The sequence below is a fragment of the Dysidea avara genome, chromosome 3, assembly GCF_963678975.1.
Source record: "Dysidea avara chromosome 3, odDysAvar1.4, whole genome shotgun sequence".
NCBI classification, from domain to species: Eukaryota; Metazoa; Porifera; class Demospongiae; order Dictyoceratida; family Dysideidae; genus Dysidea; species Dysidea avara.
In genome coordinates, this window is record NC_089274.1 from 11,033,290 (window position 1) to 11,055,705 (window position 22,416).

Consider the following 22,416-nt stretch of genomic DNA (forward strand, 5'->3'; position numbering starts at 1 on the left):
TGCATAGGATCCTATTAATATGATACAAAGTTTGCATCTTCATTTATTAAATTGTGAATTGGTCAAATTTTATGTGCACATCAGCTTGCTTATCTCATATATCATATCATGAGTATATATTATTGATACCTAAAGTATATTGTGATACCCTAAGTAAGGTATCGTGATATGCAAACTTAAAGTGGTATCGCACAGCTCTAATGCTACACTTACCTTGAGCCATTACGCTATCATTTACTTGGCTGCTTGATGCAGCACTCCCTTGTGAGGGTTGTTCAACTAAAGCATTAAAATCATTGATTAGATAACAGTATGCATAATTCCCTTTGATCTTTGGAAGATAATGAGGTCTTTAAAATCCACTAAGGGACCTGCTAGCAGGTCCTTGAGGGTGTTCTATACAGTTCCGCGTATGGCTTCTGAGGTTAGCACAACTGGGGTTTACTAATGGATTCCCATGGTCACCAGTAATTATCTAATTGGTCTGTGGCTTGTTTAATGTGTGGCGCGCCCAACGAGAAAATGTCTTTTATGATGAAATAACCTGCCACAAATGAAGAAAGAAGAGTGATATACATGAAGGAAGCAAAGTAAGTGTTGTATCTTCTTCATCGTGGTTTAATGAATACAGCGATCCGTAATTTACCGATTATCTTCCAGTTACACAATTAAGAAACAATAACTGTGGCCAGAGAACAGCTGCGGGTACCTCAACTTCTACATCTTGATACTAACATTAGAACTAGTTCGTCATTTTAGACCCGATAGGCATGAAAATTTCAGATGGGCAACCATGATATTTATGCGTTAAAAGAGCATTTGTCGTTTTTTGATAGCTCCTTCTGGTGAAGAATAGCGTGGGTGGAGGTAAAGAAGACTGATTAGTGCCGCCACAAAAATGGAAGAAGGGTATCTGATGACTGAGAAGCCAGAGAACAAAAATCGAAACGCACGTTTGTTTGTACAGTTTTCAATAATGTATTTTTAAAGAATCAAGTCTCTAGGGCATAAACCGTGAGACTAGTTCTAGTTTGAAACGAAAATTTATAACTTGCCTTCTACAGTGAGTTATGGCATGGGATTTGGACTAAACTGTGCAGTAGTGATAGCTTATTGCAAATAAAAATCCATTGGGAAGTTATAGCAGAAAACATAATTTACGGGAAGCCATATGCGCAACTGTACAGAGCACCCTTAAAATGGTTAGAGACCTACTAACAGAAAGACCTCAAAGCATTGCGAATCATACGTGTACACATTAGATACTTCTCTTGTACAGTTTTATCCTATTCACTGCACTTGTAACTTCATCCTTTTTTACTGCACTTGTAACCTCGTCCCTTTTCACTACACTTGTTTTTTTTTACTGCATTTATAACTTTCCTTTACTGAACACTGTAACCTGCATCATTTTGACATAACATAAAACCCACAATCACTTCCCTTTAAGCATAATTCTAACCCAAAATCGAGTTCCTTTTGGCATGCTTATAAAAGGAATGGAATGGTTGCAATGCTGGGTGACTAGTGCACCCACTGTGGGCTATCAGCCTGCATGTCCTTGGAAGAGCATAGCAAATTAATGATCATTTATATTATCACTTATAGTTATTAAAATTCAAAACTCCAGTGAAGGTCATGTTTGGCATTTTGTTTTCTTCTCCCTTGGAGCCACCATCATTTTTCGTTTTCTGGATCGTATCCTTTCGATCAACATCATCTAGCACGTTATTAGTACCAGTAACAGTATTATTAAGAACATCTGAGGTGAGTGGCTGCAGCTTTTCGCCAATCCGTTTATAAGACCTAACAGCTGTGCTGGAATGTCCAGTTCTTTGCATAATAAGCTGTTCATCAACCCCTGCCTCAAACAAAGGAGTTGCAGTGGTAGCCTTTAAAGAATGGTTAGTATAATAACCATCAATACCAGCAGATTTGAATAAATTTGGGACCATCTTCTGCAACATGTTGTGTCCAATAGGAACAGTACTAAATCAGCAGTCTCCTTTTGGGCAAACAAGTGACTAAAACACATCATCAGGTTGATTCGTAGAGCACACAGGCATATAAAATTTATACAACCTTATTAAGCACCTTTCAGGAGTATCAACATTTTGATAATGCACCACTACTTTTGGCTCTTTTTTTCTAGATACAAGGCCTCCCTGGTTAGACTTAGACACATCTTCGGTGTACTTTAACTATGCCCTTTCATTGAGAGGTTCAAACAGCTCAATTTGAGTAGGCCTAAATCTAAGTTGTCTGTGTTCTGCTCCACTTCTTGATGAAAACAAAAGGCCACAGTAAAACACAATCTTGTAGATAAGTTTTGCTGAGGATTTGATTCTCCCAGAAGGTTTTTCTCCCAAAACAAATTTTCATGGCTTTGGCTGATAACTTCTGCTTTTCTGGATTGATATTTCCCAGTGCCCCTTAACTCTTTCATACAAGCATCTAATGTTTCCCGGAATTGTATAAACTCAGGATTACTTAAAATATTAACTTCAGCTCGGTTGGCTTCTTTTAGCAACCTGAGATAAATTGTATCTGGAGCATAAGGTTTTTCATTCTTTTTTTCTTACCTCCAAGACAAATTTAGAGAGCCAAAAATTCATGGCAGGTACTGTCATTGTTGTGAAATCTTTTTCAAGGACGTGTTGCTCTTCTTCCTCCTCAACTGGTGGCAAGCTCTTTCGATGCACAGACCAATCACTCCACAATAATGATTCCCAAACATTTTGCCCTCGCATCTTCACTGGGATGCCAGATTTTCTTGTTTCTTCAACTTGGGCAGTAGATTTGGGGCTTCCAAACCGACTATTAGTAGCCATAGCCGGATAGTCATTAACACTTTCTTTAGCCTTCTTTTCCATCTGGTTTTTACCTGCCTGTTTTTCGTATTGTTGTGATGCCATAAGTAACAATTCATCTTCATCACATTCATTAGCTTCTTCCTCCATCAAAGTTCTGCGAGCTTGTTCTTCATATCGTTGCGATGCCAGACGAAACAATTCATCATTGCTGTTATCTTCACTATCGCTGGACTCCCATGGCAATCCTAATCCTAATTTGAACTTTTTGGGACATTTCCATCCAGGAGGGCGTTTGGGACGGTAAGGAATAAGCTCACTCTTCTTCATTTCTCATAAAGCAACCATGCGTGTTCACACTTGGCTATAATACAATGACAATTTCAAAACGACAAATTATCTAAACCCACAATGACTCCACCTAGGTGCCCATATAAAACTGGCCCCGTTTTCAAAGTCAGTTAGAGACCATGTCCTCGGATCTTCATGGATTTTTAAAACCTCGCTTCGCTTGGTTTTTAGTCTCTAACCTACACTTGAAAGTACAGACATGTAGTGTTTGCAATTCCTTGGCTGCTTGAATGAGCATTACTTTGGCCATCTAACATAACAAGTTAGAATTGATGGCCATTATAATGATGCTGAACATCCTTTGAGTTGTCACATTCCTACTTCCTTCACTGCTAGAAGTAGCAAGAGCACTTAAGCAGGAAATCATGTGAAAATTAAAAAAATATATCTCTTGGTTTAGTCAGAAATAACGTTTGCTGGTATAATGACATTAAGTATCATGCATCACTAAATATTCAATTGGAATTCAGCTTGCTTGCTGTCTGTGGATCAAGTCACCACCTGGACTGGGACTGTTTTCTCCATTCAGCATAGTTTTCAAGTTTCTGATTCCCTGTGCCACAAGATAATTTGTTGCCTCCCTGCAGGTCCCTAGATGGATAGTTGAACAATGATGATAATGATGGTCCTAGGATTCTCGCAGTAAAACTTGTGACACTCTTGTCTCCAGTAATCTTCAAGGGCTTGAACAGGTTCATATCAAGACATTCAAGCTGAAAAAGGAAATATCCAAACTGAGTGACTACCTTACAAATAACACTGTAAATTTTACAAACCAACCTGCAGAGTGATTTCACAATGTTTTTGTTTCTTTGAATCACTAAGGTTCTGTGGTCATTTGCAAACTTTAGAGACACCTGAGTGCTGTGACCATCTACAATTAGCAACAAGTAACTGCGTGCTCTAGAAAGTGCTTTTCAAGAAAGAAGAAAAATAGCTCATGATCAATGACCAGGGGCGTAGGAACAGGGGGGGCCACAGGGGCCAGGGCCCCCCTAGTCTGTGGCCATGCATATAGAGAACAGGCCAGGTCTTATTCAGTTGCCAGCAGGAGCCATTTTACAGTAATACATCACGTGATATAACCATACCTACTTTCGCTGATGTATTGTCTTCCCTGACTGACGATATTGATTGGAGACACTGAGTGAAAGCATACCCAGTTTATTTGAAATAATTATAGAGGCGCTAAAATGCTGTGAAATATGTTAAAACTCACGTGGTGCTAGCACATGGTGACATGTGTTAGATAATTATCGAAGAGCTGTTTTATGTCTCGGCAGAAAACTTTAAACGAATTGTTTTGTACCACTAGCAGAGGCTCACAGAATTCGGTTGTTAGTGAAGGAGCTTCTAAAGGAGGCTCCTCAAGCGGTACTAGCGGAGGTGGATCTGAAAATCCGCCTTGTTTTAGCCATAACAGTGTGCGTAATGATGGATCTGTGAGCGTGAATCTGATGGAGGTAGCTGAATCAGAGCAACCTCACTCGTTTGAACCAGATACCTCAAGTCAAAGTTTGAGTGAAGCTGTATTGTTGAATTACCATCAACTTGATCAAGTTAGGGATATGCCATCACTTACTGCTACCACTAGTAGTCCATCATCGTCATCCATTGCTAGTCCATGCGAGTGTCACTGCTGTACTAACTTTAACATTCCTTACCATCCTTCAGCAGTTGATAGCTCTAAAAGACAACAGTTATACTCTATCAAAGAACATGGCAAGCAGAAATCTCATTCAAGAACGATTCAAAGTAGTTGGTATGAAGCACATCCTTGGATCACTGTGTGTACATCTGAATATAAGGTATATTGTGCAACTTGTAGAGCAGCTAATGAGCAGTGCTTGCTGAACTCCATACATGCAAAGTCAACTTTTATTCGTCAAGGTTTTAACAATTGGAAGAAAGCTCTCGAAAAGTTTCGTGAGCATGAATGCAGTAACATGCATAGGGAGGCTGTTGAAAAGCTTACAGCCAAGGCCAAAGGAGTTAGAATTGATGCCCTATGTGATACTCAGCTAAGGAAAGATCAAGAGTACCATAGAAAAATGTTTATGAAGCTACTGCAAGCAATCCAATACCTTTCACGTCAAGGACTGCCCTTACGTGGTCACAGAGAGGATGCAGAATCATTTAGTGGTAACCTCTATCAATTACTACTACTACAGGCAAAAAATTGTCCAGAAATGATCTCTTGGCTCAATCGGAGGGAGTACATATCACCAGAAATTGTTAACGAGATTATCACATTAATGAGCAAATCTGTTCTGAGGAACATTTTAGCTGATGTTAGCAAATCATTATGGTACTCTGTAATTGTAGATGAGGCCACAGACGTTTCTCACAATGAGCAAATGTCAATGTCCCTTAGGTGGACAGATGACAATTATGAAACACATGAAAGTACTGTTGGCCTTGTTCAGTTACCTGATACTAAAGCCCAAACAATCTTTTCAGCAGTAAAAGATACTTTAATCTCTACATGTTCGCTTTCAATCAATCAATGCCGAGGTCAGGCTTATGATGGTGCATCCAATATGAGTGGCATCAATAATGGAGTGCAAGCTCTATTTAAAGCAGAAGTTGAGCAAGCGTTGTACGTTCATTGCCTTGCTCACAGTTTGAATCTTTGCTTAAAGGATGTAACAAAGACTTGTGACATGATAAGAGATGTAGAGATGTTTTAAACTTTATTTATGAGTTAACACAACTGATCAAAACGTCTCCTAAAAGATTAACATTGTTTGAAAGTCTAAGAAAGGAAGTAACTGTTAATACTGGTGAACTGACACCACATCTTCGAATGTTGTGTCCAACTAGATGGACTGTAAGACACTCATCGATTTCCAGTATATTGAAAAATTACAGCACTATCCAGAGTGCTTTAGATGAGATTAGTAAAGGTCATGATGAGTATGCTGCAAAAGCTAATGGAATGGCATCAAAGATGGACAATTTTGATACTTTTTTTGGTCTAAAACTTGCATATCTCATATTTTCTGCTGCAGAACAGGTATCAATAAATATTCAAGCAAAGGATGTCACTGTACAAGAGGCAGTTCGTGGTGCTCAACTTCTCATAACGCATTTAAATTCCATGAGAAATGAAGCAAGGTTTAATAGTTTTTACAGTGAAGTGATGCGTGAAAGTGTCAATTTAACAGCAGAACCGACCCTTCCACGTCAAAGAAAAAGGCCTAGAAGAATTGATGATGGTGCAAGTTCCCACATTTATGAAACTCCAAAAGACAGACACCGTCGCATGTATTTTGAAGTAGCTGAAGCAACTGCTGGTGAAGTTGAAAGAAGGTTTATTCAAAAGGATCTAGGAATTGTAAATGAAATTGAATCGATTCTTATTGAATTTTCTAATGGTAATGCAGAAAAGAGTATCTCTCCAGATTTAGAGATGTATTTGAAGAATGATTTTGCATTTGAAAACTTGAAGACCCAACTGTCAATGCTACCAGATGCAATTAAAACAAGTTGTTTAGGCATAAAAAAGGTAACCAATGGGAGAACAATAGCAAGTGTAATGAACGAGAGTTCAATATACAAGGGCATGCTACGAGAGGTTGATAAACTTTTAAAATTGTATCTAACATTTCCAGTGACAACTTCTACTGCTGAACGCTCCTTTTCTTCCCTCAGACATGTGAAAACTTATCTCAGAAGTACTATGACAAGTTCCAGATTAAATAATTTGTTCCTATTATATATCCACAGAGACATTACAGATTCACTTGACTTGTGTAACTTAGCTAAGGACTTTGCATCTGCAAACAAACGTAGAATGTATTATTTTGGAAGGTTTTAATAATATTGTGTTGTGATTATATAGCTAAGTATTTTTATAGCTATAGCTATATATGTACATCTTATTTATGTACTTTTCTAATATAGGAAATTAATTCAAAAACATGCATGTTCACATGCATGGTATACATCATTGCTATCAGACTCTTTATTTAACCATGCCTGTAATCCGAAATAATGGTTAAATTTGCTTCCAGATTCAGTCTTATAACACTTATTTTTCAAAAATTTCCTGGGGGGGCATGCCCCCAGACCCCCCTAGAAGGAGAGCATGCTTTGCATGCTCTGAGTGCGCTTCGCGCACTATGCATGTTCCCACAAGTACATAACTTCACCCTCCCCTCTTATACCAGTACATGCATGCATGGGCCCCCCTCATATTTTTTGCCTTGCTACACCCCTGCAATCCATCCCCTTATCACTGTAAGCATAACGTGTTCATTCCTATACCACAAGTGGTTCGATTCTTTGCAGCAAAAATTTATAAAAGGAGGCAAACACTGTCCAGTGGCTCTTCCACTGCCTATCACTGTTATTTGCTGTTTCTGAGGTCTGGCAGTGGACCTTCTTTTGCCCTTTTTGTGCTACTATTTTGTTGGGTGAGGTCTAGGGGTACACCAGTTTTGTCCAAGTTGTAAATGGCTTCTGGGTGATTCCAAAATCACCTTTATCAAAAACCTGGTCAAAATAATTAGCCATGTTCTGTTCATTTATTGTGTCCATACTGATCCCTGCAGTGCAATCACCTGATCGCCAGCTCCATGAGAGATTTCTTTTCAAAAACTTCTGCCACCACCCATGAGTTACCCTGACAGCCCATGGAGACACATCCTCCTTTTGTTCCACATGCATCTCAATAATAGTTAGAACTTCATAATGAGTTTTACCATAGCCATTGTTTGCAGCACCAATCAAATGGCTCCTCTTACTCTGTTGCAGTTAAATACGGCTTTGGTCCTGGCTTAGTCCCATGCACAACTCATCCACTCAACCTATCCTTCAGAGTAGAACAAGGTGCACCATGCTTTGTAGCAGCTGCAGTAGGCTTAAGGTGATCACTTAAAACATCATCAATCATGCCTTGGATTTGCTGGTTTGTCCATTGCTTCTTCACAGTTTTGCAATTATTCTGTGGTGAACTGGAACTGGGTGTGGCTATGCCACTGGCCCCTGCCCTTGTTAAGCATGGGGTACATGAGGGACCTGCAGGGAATGGCATGTGTTATAACAAACTACACTGTACACATTCAAAATACAACAAACAATTTAACAACCAACCTTGTGTTGTCTAATCAAAAATAGAACAGTTCTAGGACAATTACTGTATAAATGGCAGAAACAATAAAGATAAGTATATAGCATGAGGGGAAATAGTATAGCAAACTTCTATATAGTTTACCGGATACCAAGCCTAAATATGGAGCCAATTGTAGATGTTGTGTTGGCCGATAAGATGTTGGTTGATATTTGATTGCTTATGCAAATAAGGCCATGTTAAATTAATCATATGTTTCATGGATTATTTACCCTCGTTGACTCAGCAGGTATGGAATTAATTTGAGCTACACCTAGCTGACTACTTTATTAGAGTATATATGAATGCTCTATTGGAGTATCTTGATCTTTTCAATAGACGATATGCACACTTTATTACTCGAACGAAAAATGGTCAATTAAGCGTAGACGGCGCAAAACTCGACAGTGCAAAAGAAGTGTATGGCAAGCGAGATGGCCTGTCCTTAGCTCGAGTGGTGAGTTATTGCTCGAGCCGCATTTGCTTCCCATACTTTTGTATGGTACTTCCGCTTTTAAGTTACCATCGAGTTTTGCACCGTCTACGCTTAATTGATCATTTTTTCGTTCAAGTAATAAAGTGTGCATATCATCTATTAAAGCCTTATCTGAAAATGAAGCGAGGAAACTATATTTCCCTGAATTCCTTTCTCTCTATTGCTATACCTATGACTGCTTGCACAGTATTCATGAGTCTATAGGTATACAGCCATTTTAACACTCTTTAAGAGATCACATGATTTATTTCTATTTTGGAAAACACTGCATCTGTGAAACATGAGATTAATTTGTTAAGGCCTAATAGTTGCTAAGCTATCTGTGAAGTTTCTGATTTTGTCTGTGGTATAAACATCATACAAACTATACGAAATGAATAATATAGAGCTTGAATCACACTTTAGCCTTTTCTAATTTCTGAGCAGGAAAAGTACTATGCAACAGCTAATGTTAGTGATGGTTAATATGCTTCAGAGTAGAACATCAGAGTGTTATAACTCCAATACCAAGCTGTTAGATAGTTCGGATAAAGGCTGCTGAGCTACGTATATTGTGCAAGCTTTTGAAAGTTATAATTTAATATTGGGTTACAATTGTACATATGTATAGACAATGGCTCAGGGTACAACTCCAGATATTGTACGAGGTCTTGTGTCTCTGCTGGTTATGAAAGTTTTTTTTTATGGTTAACGAATTCCCTTGTATGTAACATTGCAAGTCACTTAAAGTTTTGTATGCATATCAAGACTCACGGTAGTGAGTCGCGCAGCCAGTAAAGCAGAAACGCGCGCTGCAGACAATAAATGACGCGACCACTACGTGAGGATTTTACAGGAACGAACGTTGTCAAATTTGGCCTTCCTGTAACTCACCCGCCACTTACGCTATCCCTCTGAAACTCTAGAGTTGAACTCATCGTGTCACTAGTAACTACCACACAAGCAGTGAAGCAAATCCATGCCGATTGTTTCGTGATCGAGTTTGCCGGCATCAAAGGGGAAGTTTCATTTTTTATTATTATTATTTTTTTTATCGCATGCGGTTAGACCCCAGATTGTTGTTTTCCGAAATACTCGCTTGGCATGTAGTGCAATGTGTCTTTAAACTGTTCTAAAAGTTTCGTTCAGATTGAAACATATGTTTTCGAGAATGGCTAGTTTGAAATTTGAATTTAGTCGCCCCCACGTCATTTGCTCTCTATAAGAATTTTACTCGGAATTTAAAGAATGACGCAGAGCACAACTGCTGTCACTGGGTATTGATGAACTGGCGCTCTATGTAGTTAATCAGTGCATATAGCCACAAAGAAGTGTGCTGCCATAGATTATAGTCCACAGATATAATCTATGGTGCTGCATACCATCGTTCGTTTTTAAATTTGAATTAAGTCGCCCCCACCGTGACGTAATTTGTCCTCTAAGGGCGCGGCTTAAAGAATGACACAGAGTACAACTGCGGTTACCAGTTGTTGACACGAGCTGCGAGTAATTAGCACATGTAGCTAGCCAATTGTCACCATGCATTATTGCATTTTATAGCACCCCCACACAAAATCTACACATGTAATTACAACATACAGAGGACACATGAATACCAAACACTTTTCACAACAATAATGTAAGAATTGTACAATAATGACTGTAATATAACTGCTATGAAAATGTTTTCCAGTGGCCCGCCATGGTAGCAAGTCTCACATGACGGCATGTATATTCATCCAAACACAATGGGAGTAACAAGTAAGTACGATAACAAGTTGGTATGACTGCATTTGTAGAATCCAGATAAGTGGGTGTAGCTCCAGTATGTCTAAACAGTTAACAAACATTCCTGTTATAAATACGTGCTAGAGTTGCAATATAATAGTATAGTATTTAAATGCAACAATACATAGTCTCCATTGCATTACTATCAAACGACACTAAGTGGAGGATATTGTTGCATCTCTAGTATGTACACTCTATCAGTACAACCTGTCTTAATGGCCACCAGTATAGAAAGACAACCTGTCTTGAAAAGCCAATTCCAATTGAGAATTTATACACTGTTACCTGCTTATTGAGTGAAGGTGGCAATAAACAAGTTCCACCGTAATTTATACACGTGATCTGAACTGTATATTCTGTCAGTGGATGAGATCCTCTTGGCCAGGACAAAATGTGACCCAAATGTCCTGGATGATCCATACTCAACCCACTTATGACCCAGTGGCACAATGGAACTGAGTATAGAGAATTTATGTCTAAGATGTGTGGATGTGTGGACACATTACAACACATTACATGTACATACAAGACATGCTATGTACTGTTTTAGCATTTCAAGTCACCACATTATGTACGGACCAGTCAACAATGCTTCATAGTGCCCATCAGTAAACCTGAAGAAAAGTTACGAAAAATAAAAATTCACATAAGTACAATGAAACCTCATTAATATGGCCAGCTGTGGAACCAAAAAATTTGGCCTGAATAACAAGGTGGCCTTATGAATGAGGTCATAAAGTACTGCTTAGCTATATTTGGGATCTACTAGAGGTGGCCAATATAATGAGGTGGTCTTATTAAAGAGGTGGCCGCTAAGTGAGGTTTCACTGTACATACAGTTCACAATGGTGAACAATATTAATGGTTAACAATATTATACTGAAACCTGCAGGTCACTTCTTGCGGAAGATTGCTCTCTACACAAAATTACACATTCAGAGATTGTATTTAGATGGATGATACAGTAACGCATTGTGACTTCAATACTCGTGATGTGTCACTGCTAGGCAGCAACCATATACACGGCACTGCCAATGCACAACATCGCACTTGCTCGCGCACATAATTTTGCTCAAGATTTTATAAATTGATAATTAAGGGGTGTGGAAACTAGCTGTTCACTCGAAAGACTGTGTGACAGTTGTTTCCCTTCTGTACAAGTGGCCACCAAGACAGGTCCACTGTGGATGAAAGCCAGGCATTAGATATTTGGTATTTCATGTGTTGAAGGCATTCCAGGGCTTCCGGTAGTCTCAAATCTCACCACAGTTTAAGTCAGGCAGTGTTGTGGTCACCACTAAACCACTGAAATGCTGTGTTATGTTCATCTTATGCTTGGCTACTATATTGTAGAACTGAAATAGATACTCTGAAAAATATATCCTATGGATAATGACTTCATCACTTTCTTCATCAGGAGCTTATAAGGACCAATAGTGAAACTTTTTACATTTTAGGCTGACAGCCAACTGCCTAAGTCTGAAGCAGTGCCTTTGGTGCTCTAACAGATTGGCTGCCCCCTTGCTGCCAGCACTCACTGTCTCATACGCTGTCACACACTAAATCCATCTCTATAGCCAGTTAGAACAGCATGCTTCTTACCTTTTTAAAGGCCGCAAAATGCAGCCACCTCTTTAAAAAGCTAGGTCAGAAAATTTTGTCCCTACGGCATGAATAATGACCAGTTTTCACTGTACTATTAGTGATTAGTGATCATGGAGAATTATTTATTAAGATACTAAGATATACAAACGCTACCTCTAAATATAGCAGTAAATTTTTTACCCTGGTCCAATGTCTAATAATCGTGAGAGACTCTACTGTGACAAATACATGTTTATCATGATATGTGCTAATCACCTTTTTACAATTAAGTTTTACAACACAAATACATATATAGTTAAACTCACCAATTGTGACTAAATCCCTTCAACATGAAAAGACAAGTAATGAGACAACCTTGGAGACGACAGCCTCACAAGCCTATTCTGGTGTGCTTATTTAGTAGTAATATAAATTTTAAAGGCGTTTATTTACAACAGGACATAATTACGTGCCCCTCTATTGTCTCTGTACATACTTGCCTTTTCTTTACTATTCTCATTTCATTTCACAAGATCTCTTGGCAGGGGCGTAGCTTCTTCGCTTGAATTAGTCAATGCTTGCAGTAGATCGAGATACTCCCTCTAGAGCAGTCAACCACTCTAATAGAACAGTCACATTTCTACAAGTGCCATATTTTCATATTGTAAAGTCTGTAAGTAGCTACTAATTTAAACTATACAATCCAATGCTAAGCAGAAAATTGTAACTATGCTAAATATTGATTGCTGTGTTACAGCTATTTTGTGACTGCTCTAATAGAGTATCTTGATCGTTTTAATGCAGTACAAGATGAAAGGCAAAGTGTTATTAAGGGTTTACTAGTTAAAATGGGTGTTAGTTGGCTGCAGTTGCATGCCACTAACAGGGACGCCCAGAGAAATTAGGGGGCCCAGGGAAAAGAGTTAAAGAGGGGCCCAGGGGCAAGGAAGGGTCTACATCCTGACTGCTCTATTAGAGTATATCGATCTTTCTTTAAACAGGTATTCAAGGGGCTCCTTTCGGGCTGGGGCAGGGGGAAAATACCCCAGTTGCCCCCCCATGTGGGTGGCCCTGGCCACTAAAATTACAGTTATATTTTAATATTCTGTCACTGTAATCTGGGGTTTCTGTCAAAACCATGGAAACTCACCTACTGTTATCAACAGTGCATTGCTTATTCTAACAAAAAGTATTGAAATCACATCCAAAAACAGCTTATAGCTGTAAAAAAAGTGTGCGTCCAAGTAAAGCAGAGTTAACTGCGACAAAAAGTAATGATATCATAATGCGGCCATGTGCGAGGTGTGCAAGTTGTAAAATTAATATTAGCTAATCAGATAATACAATGTTATTGTTAAAGTGTTAATGAGAACTATGTGATGCTGCTAGTTTTTAAGTGTGTGAGCCTCTTCATAAATGCCACACAAATTTAATTCTCAATAAAGCAATGTGTATAGATTCTCTGATAGCAATGAATAGTTTGAGTTTGGCCGCCTTTCCTGTATACGGCAATGCTACGAACAAAGGAAAGGTGGCCAAACTCAAACTATTTATTGCTATCAGAGAATCTATACACATTGCTTTATTGAGAATTAAATTTGTGTGGCATTTATGAAGATGCTCACACACTTAAAAACTAGCAGCATCACATAGTTCTCATTAACACTTTAACAATAACATTGTATTATCTGATTAACTAATATTAATTTTACAACTTGTACACCTCGCACATGGCTGCATTATGATATCATTACTTTTTGTCGCAGTTAACTCTGCTTTACTTGGACGTGCACTTTTTTTACAGCTATAAGCTGTTTTTGGATGGGTATGTATTTACACCTTTACATTCACTTTACAGGCAATACGTTCAGCCAGTAGAGGTGAAGACCCAAAGGCACTGATGATTGGAGCAATCATAGCAATAGTACCTAGCATCTTTGTTGGTATCCCTCTGACTTGGGTAACTGTTGTGTTAATATATAGTCGGTGTTGAACTGACAATTGATTGACGGTAGTGATGTTTGACTGTAGTGATGTTTAATTTTATGCTATTTTTTGTAGTACGAGGTAATTTTAGGGTATTCCTTGTAAGTACAGGCATAAACATGAAGTAGAAATTTTATAGTCAGTAGTGAACTCACAATTGGATGATCATGGTGACTGTAGTTATGTTTTAGATTTATGCAATTTGTAATACGGAGTATGTGTTTTATGCTAATCCTTGTGTATACAGGCATGAACATACAAATTAAATTTGTTCCTTACCTCTGCACTGTTGTTGGACAGTGATAGGAAGTGATCGACAATCATCTACAGCTGCACAAAATTAATCCATTCCCTTAGTTTATTATCATGAGCGTGCATGTATATTATAGCGTAATCTAGATGGATAGTTTTAACAGCATAATTAGCAGAAAATTTACATGCATTTTTCATTCTTCATTACAATTATAATTACCTACAACTTTACTACCCGGTAATGTAAAATGTGTTTCATTATGTTTACTTCGATGAAATATTTTAAAAACTGCATATGAAAACAGTTTCATTGAATGTTCATTACTCATGAAAAATGTATGAACTAATTTTCATTATGTACAACAAGTTTCCAGTATTCAGTTTATGGTTTAGTGTATCAGTGTTATCCAAGTATTTGTATTATGTGGCTTCTGCATAGTTGGGGTTCACAACCAGATATATACTGCCAGTTGACTGTAGCTTAAATCTGAATTGTTCCAGGGCTGTTGTCTTTAACAGAAACATCTTCAATGTCAGTAACTTCATGTGTATATGTGTAACAGTAGTTAAGACCACATAAACTTAAATTATTAGTTTCTCATCCCCAACTCACATTGTCATTTTCCTTACCGCATCAGCATTTTCGTATCACTGGTGGCTGAAAGCAACCTTGTTTTGCTATTAGCTAGAGCAGGCTAACACAGTTGCAATTAGAATCATGTGAGCTATATAGAAAAATAGAATAAAACCTGCCCAGCATTGCTATATTGCACATTGGAGAATGAGAAACTATACCTGTAATATCTTAGTAAAACCATATTTTGCTCACTATCATTTGCTTTATCAACAAGAAGCAGTAGAGAAGAATCTAATACCTCAGTCCTCCTACAATTTAAATCATGATAACTAGTGTTTAAATTCTGATGTCAAAAAACTAAGCCATTACAATACTAATAAAGCTGAATAGTGCTGTCTGCATTCTTTCCTTTTAACAATGTTAACTCAGCAACTAAAGTATGCACACATTGACATGACATTAAATTTCATATTCATCATCCGGCAACTCCAAGTTTGGTATTATAAATTGCTATATGTACAGTGCCACAAAAACAGGAGTGTTGAGACAAAACTTTTACAAACTGTTACGTAGAAGTTGTTAACTGATTAAATGTTCAAGGTCAGCGTTAAATAGATTTGCAGCTGTCTGTTGGTATGTACAGTTGGCTAGTCAAATCGTGTTTCATAATCATGATGTCCTGCAAGGGTGATGGTCCTAATTCGTGTTAAGTTCAATTTTTTAAAATGTTGTTTAGCAAAAAAGCTTCACAACAGAAAAAAAGTGTGTATCAAAGGTTCTGAAAAATAAGGAAAAAAAAAGTGCTTGAAGGGTGGCTAATTTTTTTGTGGTACCTTTTGCTCTGATTTTAACATGTTTTAGTGCTAGTAATACCGCTCCATCTTGCACAAAATATAAAATCACTTTCTGTGTGGTTATCTATAAACGAAAGCATCTGTACAATGGCTATACCTCCTTAGGGAGGCATAGCGGTTCAAATCAGTGATCATTAGTGAGATCTGCAATGCTGCTATACTCAACATAGCGGTCATTAGTGATGTGTGTTGAGTTAATATTACCTCTCTTATGTTTCACTGTGTAGTTATTACCTTGCTTTACTGCTAAAGATAATAAGTAGGATATAGAACAGGAGTGTAGGTAGCTATATAGCTGCACCCATAACACTAGTCATACGTATGTGTACCAGTATTTATATAATACAGTTTCATGCTTGACTTTGTCACTGGTTCACACTGGAACTAAGTAGCTATACTGATCGAGTGCACTAGGGCGATAAAGTTCTGTATGTATAGGACAGGTATGACTTTCTTTTTCACTGTGTTTAGCAGCTTTCATGCCATGCACCATTTTTTGCCATTGTGTGCCTATACCTTTTTCATAGTTTATAGTGTTTCTTTTGTACTTGCTTGCAATAAATGTCACTGAGTAATAGCATGCTTCACAGCATGTTAATAGACAAGATGTACAGCAGGGTACACATATAGACTAGCTATATAGACAACACATGAGATCTAGAATGATATACTGCGCCAGTAGTGTGCCCTCAGCTGCAGCCATTTAGAACTAGTTTTAGATCCTTATCATTATACTGATACATGCTTATAGTGATTTTGTCACTAAAAGTCACAGGTATACTATAGTTTGCATCTGTGGTCAACACATTGTAGCTTTGCTAGTGCTATATTTAGCTCTGCTGTGCATCCACATCATTCAGTAGTGTAAGAATCATTATGGTATTTGTGACCATCTCCACATTCTTACAACCTTGCTATACTTTAATCATAACCATGCAACTTTGGGAGCATGCCATTTTTTAACTACAACCAACATGCATGACCATATAGCTTTATTCGTACACAGACAAGCCTGCATGTCTAATGATGAAATATCTGTGTAATAATATTATGAACTTGGACATGAAATTGCAATTAATACTGAGGCAAACAGATGGCTATATGAAGCATTTAACATGTAGACAGTTAGCTACAGCTATATACAGTAAAATAACTAGCACTGCATGCAGTATTGCAGTTTATAATATTATATAGATTTTTCATCATTAGACAGGCAGACTGTGTTATGGTCATACATGTTTGTTGTAGTTAAAAATGGCAAGCTCTATTTAAAGTCGGTTATGAATTAAAGTATAGCAAGGTTTCTGAGGTCATTTCCAGAAACTGCTCTGCCTCAAGCAAGATAGGATATAAACCCTCAGGCAGTCACTCTAATAGAGCAGTACAGTCACTCTATGACAATAGTTGAGTATATTATAGTATTTAACTGCTGAAAGTGCTCTCAAAGTTAGCTTCAGAGGTCATACTTCTAACAATTTTCCTGCCACAATAAAGGAAGAATGGTGCGTTTTGGTGATTTTATGTTTCAGATCCCCCATGCACCCACATTGTAATGTCTCACAAAATTTGGTTAAAATGCAAGTTCTCACCATCATCTCAATGCTTAATGATAGTGTGAGAGTAATAAATTAACTTGCTTACATAGCAGATGAAGGCCTAGATGGGCTAAATTAAGGCAGGTCTTTTGCCTACAGATTATATTATTGAAGCTACAGAAGAAAAGATTGGACAAGAAGCTATTTTTTGTGATAGTGTTGGTTACACCACCAGTGTGCAGGCTTATCATGTTCAACAAACTACGTAAATAAAGCCTTTTTTGTCCCCAGTGTCGTCTTACTGTCTCAAATGCTAGAGTTGAAGTGTCAGATGTTGCTCCTAAATGACAGAAGTATAAAGTTACTGAAATCAGCATTTTCACCCAAATCCCAGAAGTCTCTTATATTTATACATCTGCACAGATACATGTCTAAGTAATGGTGTAGCATTATTCATAGTAAATGTGACCCGGTCTGTAAAAAGAGGTCTTACAGCCTTTCCAAATAATAGTCAAGTTAGACTAATCACAATTCCTCATGTTTTCAACCTATCACCTTCATATTACACCAAGCCATAGTGCTATGTTAGGGGTATAAGGGTCAAGGGCGGATTTAGGGGGATGCTTGGGGGGCTGAAGCACCTCCCTCCAAAATATTACAATGAGCAAGCTAGGAAGCTTCCAGAAGCTGTAGTACAGGTGCAGTTGCATTTTATACACATGTATGGGTAATGAAAAGATGGAAAGCGCAAGGGGAATAGCTAACCTTATCCAAGAATTACTAAGAGGGGTTCAAGATTATACTTTTGGAGTAAGTTTTACGTTAGAAGCTGCTAAAATCAAAATACTCTAATAGAACAGTCAACTACTCTAATAGAACATCCAGCATTAGAATTAGAATTTTCAAGAAGTTACCTTAGTTTAAGCTGAAATTAAACCTATTCTTCTAGACCTGTGCACTGCTACCCTCACCATTGTACCAAACATCCTGCCATATACCAATCACTTTAGGTGAAAGATTTATACCTTTAATCAAGAGTACATAATATATATATTATGAACTCTTGCTTTAATGTATGTACTACATTGTATAATCATCATTACTTGAAAATCTATTCTGAAAACAACCTTTTCTGTCAAATAGTTTAAGCGTTTTCAGGCTTTGCTACAAACTTGATTCTTTGGTTAAAATGCTTCTCTTGCAAGTAAAACAATAGTTTTATATAATAGTGAATTTCTTAGCATTTATAACGTTCACAAGGCTGTGACATCTGAGAGCTATTTGTTTTCATTTCCCTTACTTGATCAAATCCCATGCTACATTTATCATTGTTGTGTGCTAAAAAGGGGTTAGTTTTGGCCATAAACTAGTTGTATTTGTAGACTAGTTACAAAACAATTATGGTGATGGATGAATCCATAATTTTAAAAGCAACCTGCACCGCAGATCTAGAACAGTGGCTATATTGAATCCTGTGTTTTTATTTAAAATTAGTTAAATTATGTCCAACTGAACTCATTCATCTTGTACCCAAATTTGGTTTAAAATAGCTTCTAGATTCAATCTTGTGATAGTTATTTTCCAAAAATTTCCAGGGAAGTATGCCACCAGAGCCCCCTAGCTGGAGAATTTTATACATGCTGAGTGCACGTGCACCCCACACACTGGTGAGTCTACTTGCCCTTTCCACTCACACTTACCCTCTCTACTGTTTGGACAGCTAGTGTAGTTTGAGCCATGAGACTGTAAATTATGCTATGCTTCAAAACACTAAATTTGATCATGTGCAGCTGATACCCATACATTTCCACTAGTTCTTTAAGATGTTAGACTAAGATTGAATTTTATCTACTGGCTGTGCCCTTTGATTGTATCACATAAACAAAGTAACATCATTTTCACTCAAAATTACTACCAAATTCAACCTCGGTAGGCCAAATTATCAAAATTTTCCTGTGGGGGCATGCCCCCAGACCCTCCTAGATAGAGCATGCTCCACATGCTGAGTGTGCTTCTCACACTAGTTGTATCAACTTTCTTTCCACATATATAAATGTCCATGTTAGCACCCCCCCCTTCTGAAATCCTAGATCAGCCCCTGAATAAGGGGACCAAATTTCAGGGTGATGTCACATTCATAAGTCAAGTTACAGGTTGCCAAGTATGTGCAATTGATCTATAAGACCCCTTTTTGCAGACTGGTTCACAAATGCATTGTGTATATGCATAAATATGTTGCAACCATTATTCGGTTACAAAACAAATAACACAATCATTGAATTAAGTTATGCAAATACATTGATTGTAGTATATAGCAATGACAGTTTAAGTGTTTTTCGTAGTAGATGGAAAGTCACTAACATGTACACTCTCACTCTTGGGTACAATACGCATCCTCATACAGGTATTGGGTGCACATAGCAGGCAAATCACTCACTGCCTTACTATAACATGTACACGTATTCATTCACATGACAAATGGGTGCAATAATATAATACACATATCATTTTTTAAAAATGATAATTTCACAATACACATGATATCAAGCTGATCATCCATTTTGGTTTAATCACCATGTAGAGAGATCAGCTAGAAGAAATCACCATGTAGAGAGTTCAGCTGCAAAAAAATCACATGTAGAGAGTTCAGCTATGAACAGATCACCTGCATTGGCATAGCAATCGGGGGGCTGCCCCCTGATTTATCATTTTAAGTTGTAAAAAGCTTGAGCTATCCTAATAGAACTGCATGTCAGTTATTTCAATAGAACAGTCAGTATCCCCCAGAACTGATCTTTGAGCTAAAATTTCACAACTCCCTGTGGGGCATGCCCCCAGTCCCCAGAGAGAGCATGCTTCACTGTGCTTTGCACTCTGACTTAGCTTTCACATCCATCTGGATCAGAGAACCCCTGTCTAAGAATATCTCTAGTCTGTTCCTCTGTTATACATCAGTCTGCAGTTAAGACACCTATAGTTCCCCTATTTTACTACCAACTCAGCAGTTATATATACCACTGACTTTTAGGAAAAATAGCAGCTTAGTTATTGTGACACAAAATTTCAATAACAAATGAAATACAGTTTTCATTCAGTGTATCAGCACTATGGAGCACAGCCTACAATCAGTTTGTTTATACAAAATTATTACACTGTTGTAATAATACATAATATGGTCTGCATGTAGCTATAGCTACAGTAGTACAGTTTAAAAAGTTCAAGTAGCTATACTGGTATGCCTCTGAAAGACAGGCAGCACCTTCCGCGCATGTTCTTACCTATATCAGTGACAGTAAAGGAGTACACTGAATCTGGTGAATAAATTTGCCATCAGACCAAATACCGGCATCAGCGTAGCTATATCAAATGGATGGGGTGATCAATGACGGACGAAATGTTTAAGATTGTAACTAATGCAATTGAGTCAGCATGCAGATATTGTATTCTAGTATTGAAGGCTGCAGCACATGTTGCTGCAGACCTTCAGTGCTGGTCACTGTAAAGCATTAATACAATACAATACAATATAAAATCTGGTATGTAATGGAGTGCACTTTATGGGGCATTTGAGTTAAATCTCTCCACCCACCTCCCCCCCTCACCTCCTTATGCATAGACTGAGGAGCCATATGCCTTATCAGGCTAACATCAATTAATTTAACTATGTAGCTAACCAAGGTAGGAAAATATGCATAGTATTATTATTATTGGTAATACTGTGCAGACCTCTACTAGAGTATAGTGCATAGGTTACAACATACATACATAAATACAAGTTAAATAATTGCTAGTTTTTGTTTGAACTGATCATTATCATTGGAGTCATGATGATGAGTACTGCCATCCACTGCTGAAACCAAAGTCTAAGCAAATGTCAAAGTATATAGCTCAGGCTGCCCGGCTATGTGGCCCAGCACCGTACCTTCGTGTGTGCTAAACGCCTGAATAATTATCGTGTTGGTGTTTAAGCCTTTAAACGGCTTCACAATCATCTGCAATGGCCATAAATCAACAATGAGACCATGCTTTCCCCAACCACCTCAGGCTGGGGGTCACTCAGTGGACCCATATCAAGAAGTTTGCGGAAATTTGCTACGTTTTTGCTCCAGCCTCACCGATTTGTTCACTATAAAGTGGATAAATTCTATTGTACAGACACTTTATACTCACGTATCTTTTCACTCCAAATACGTATTTCAGATTCGCAAGTAGCATGAGAAAGAGCAACTCATGGTGAACAGAATGATACTAAATGAAGCTCGGTACACAAAAAACCCGCTCGTCATTTTGACAATACAGGAACACAATTGGTTTCAATACATTTCCTATGGGGCATTTTCACTATTCTTATAGATTCGATCATATCTCGTGACATGTTTGGATTTTTCAGGATTCGCTGCTAGATTCTGGTAGCCTATTCTTGAGCGTTTCTAACAAGCCATAGTGAGCACTTCCAGCGTAAAGTATATCTCGTCAAAACGATGCTAAAGTCGGAGGTAAAATATGCGGGCGATTCGGAGCGAGATTAAAGCTGTGTTTTGGCACGGAGTTCGTCGAGTTAGGTTTGACAAGCAACGCACGGCCAATCTTTAACTATAAATAACTTCCCACACTTAATCCAGTGCTTTAAAACTATTTTATTAATGAAACACTGTATGTGTGCAAAAGTTCTAGTACACCAATACATGTGTCATGAACTGGCACTATGGAAGAATAGCCAATCTTTGACGCTCAGTGCAGTAGAAATGTCCCAAAACCTATAAAATGAAAAATCAGCAACAGTAAAGCCTTTAATAAATGAAATATAGCAAGTTGAATCAATTACAGCTGCTTAATTGCTTTGATCTTGATTGGACAAATCACCTAATTAGTCATGTCAGCTGGCCTGAAAGTTCCGTTTTTGAGCAAAACTTCTTCATATGTCTAGCTGTACAACTTAGCATGCCGGTTTGTGCCCTTCCCCTTGCCAGCTTCGGCTCCAGCCGTGGCCATCATGATGGAGGTGGGAGTTTCTAAAGTGGTAGATTCCCTACTCTCTGTGCAGGTTTGTAAGCACGAGCCAGCACCCCACTCCACCCTTCACACATTCAC

General features: G+C 38.0%; 1 protein-coding gene and 1 pseudogene across 1 annotated transcript in view; both read left to right on the plus strand.

Moving 5' to 3' along the window:
• Window positions 1-14,391, plus strand: part of LOC136249334 (uncharacterized) — a 21,529-nt gene extending 7,138 nt beyond the window's left edge. The window contains exon 5 of the mRNA XM_066041291.1: window positions 13,980-14,391. Coding sequence (XP_065897363.1) covers window positions 13,980-14,114 — 135 coding nt within the window. The 3' untranslated portion in view covers window positions 14,115-14,391. The remainder of the gene's footprint in view (window positions 1-13,979) is intronic.
• LOC136249329 (zinc finger MYM-type protein 1-like) lies at window positions 5,349-7,336 on the plus strand (annotated as a pseudogene).
• Window positions 14,392-22,416: the final 8,025 nt, after the last annotated feature.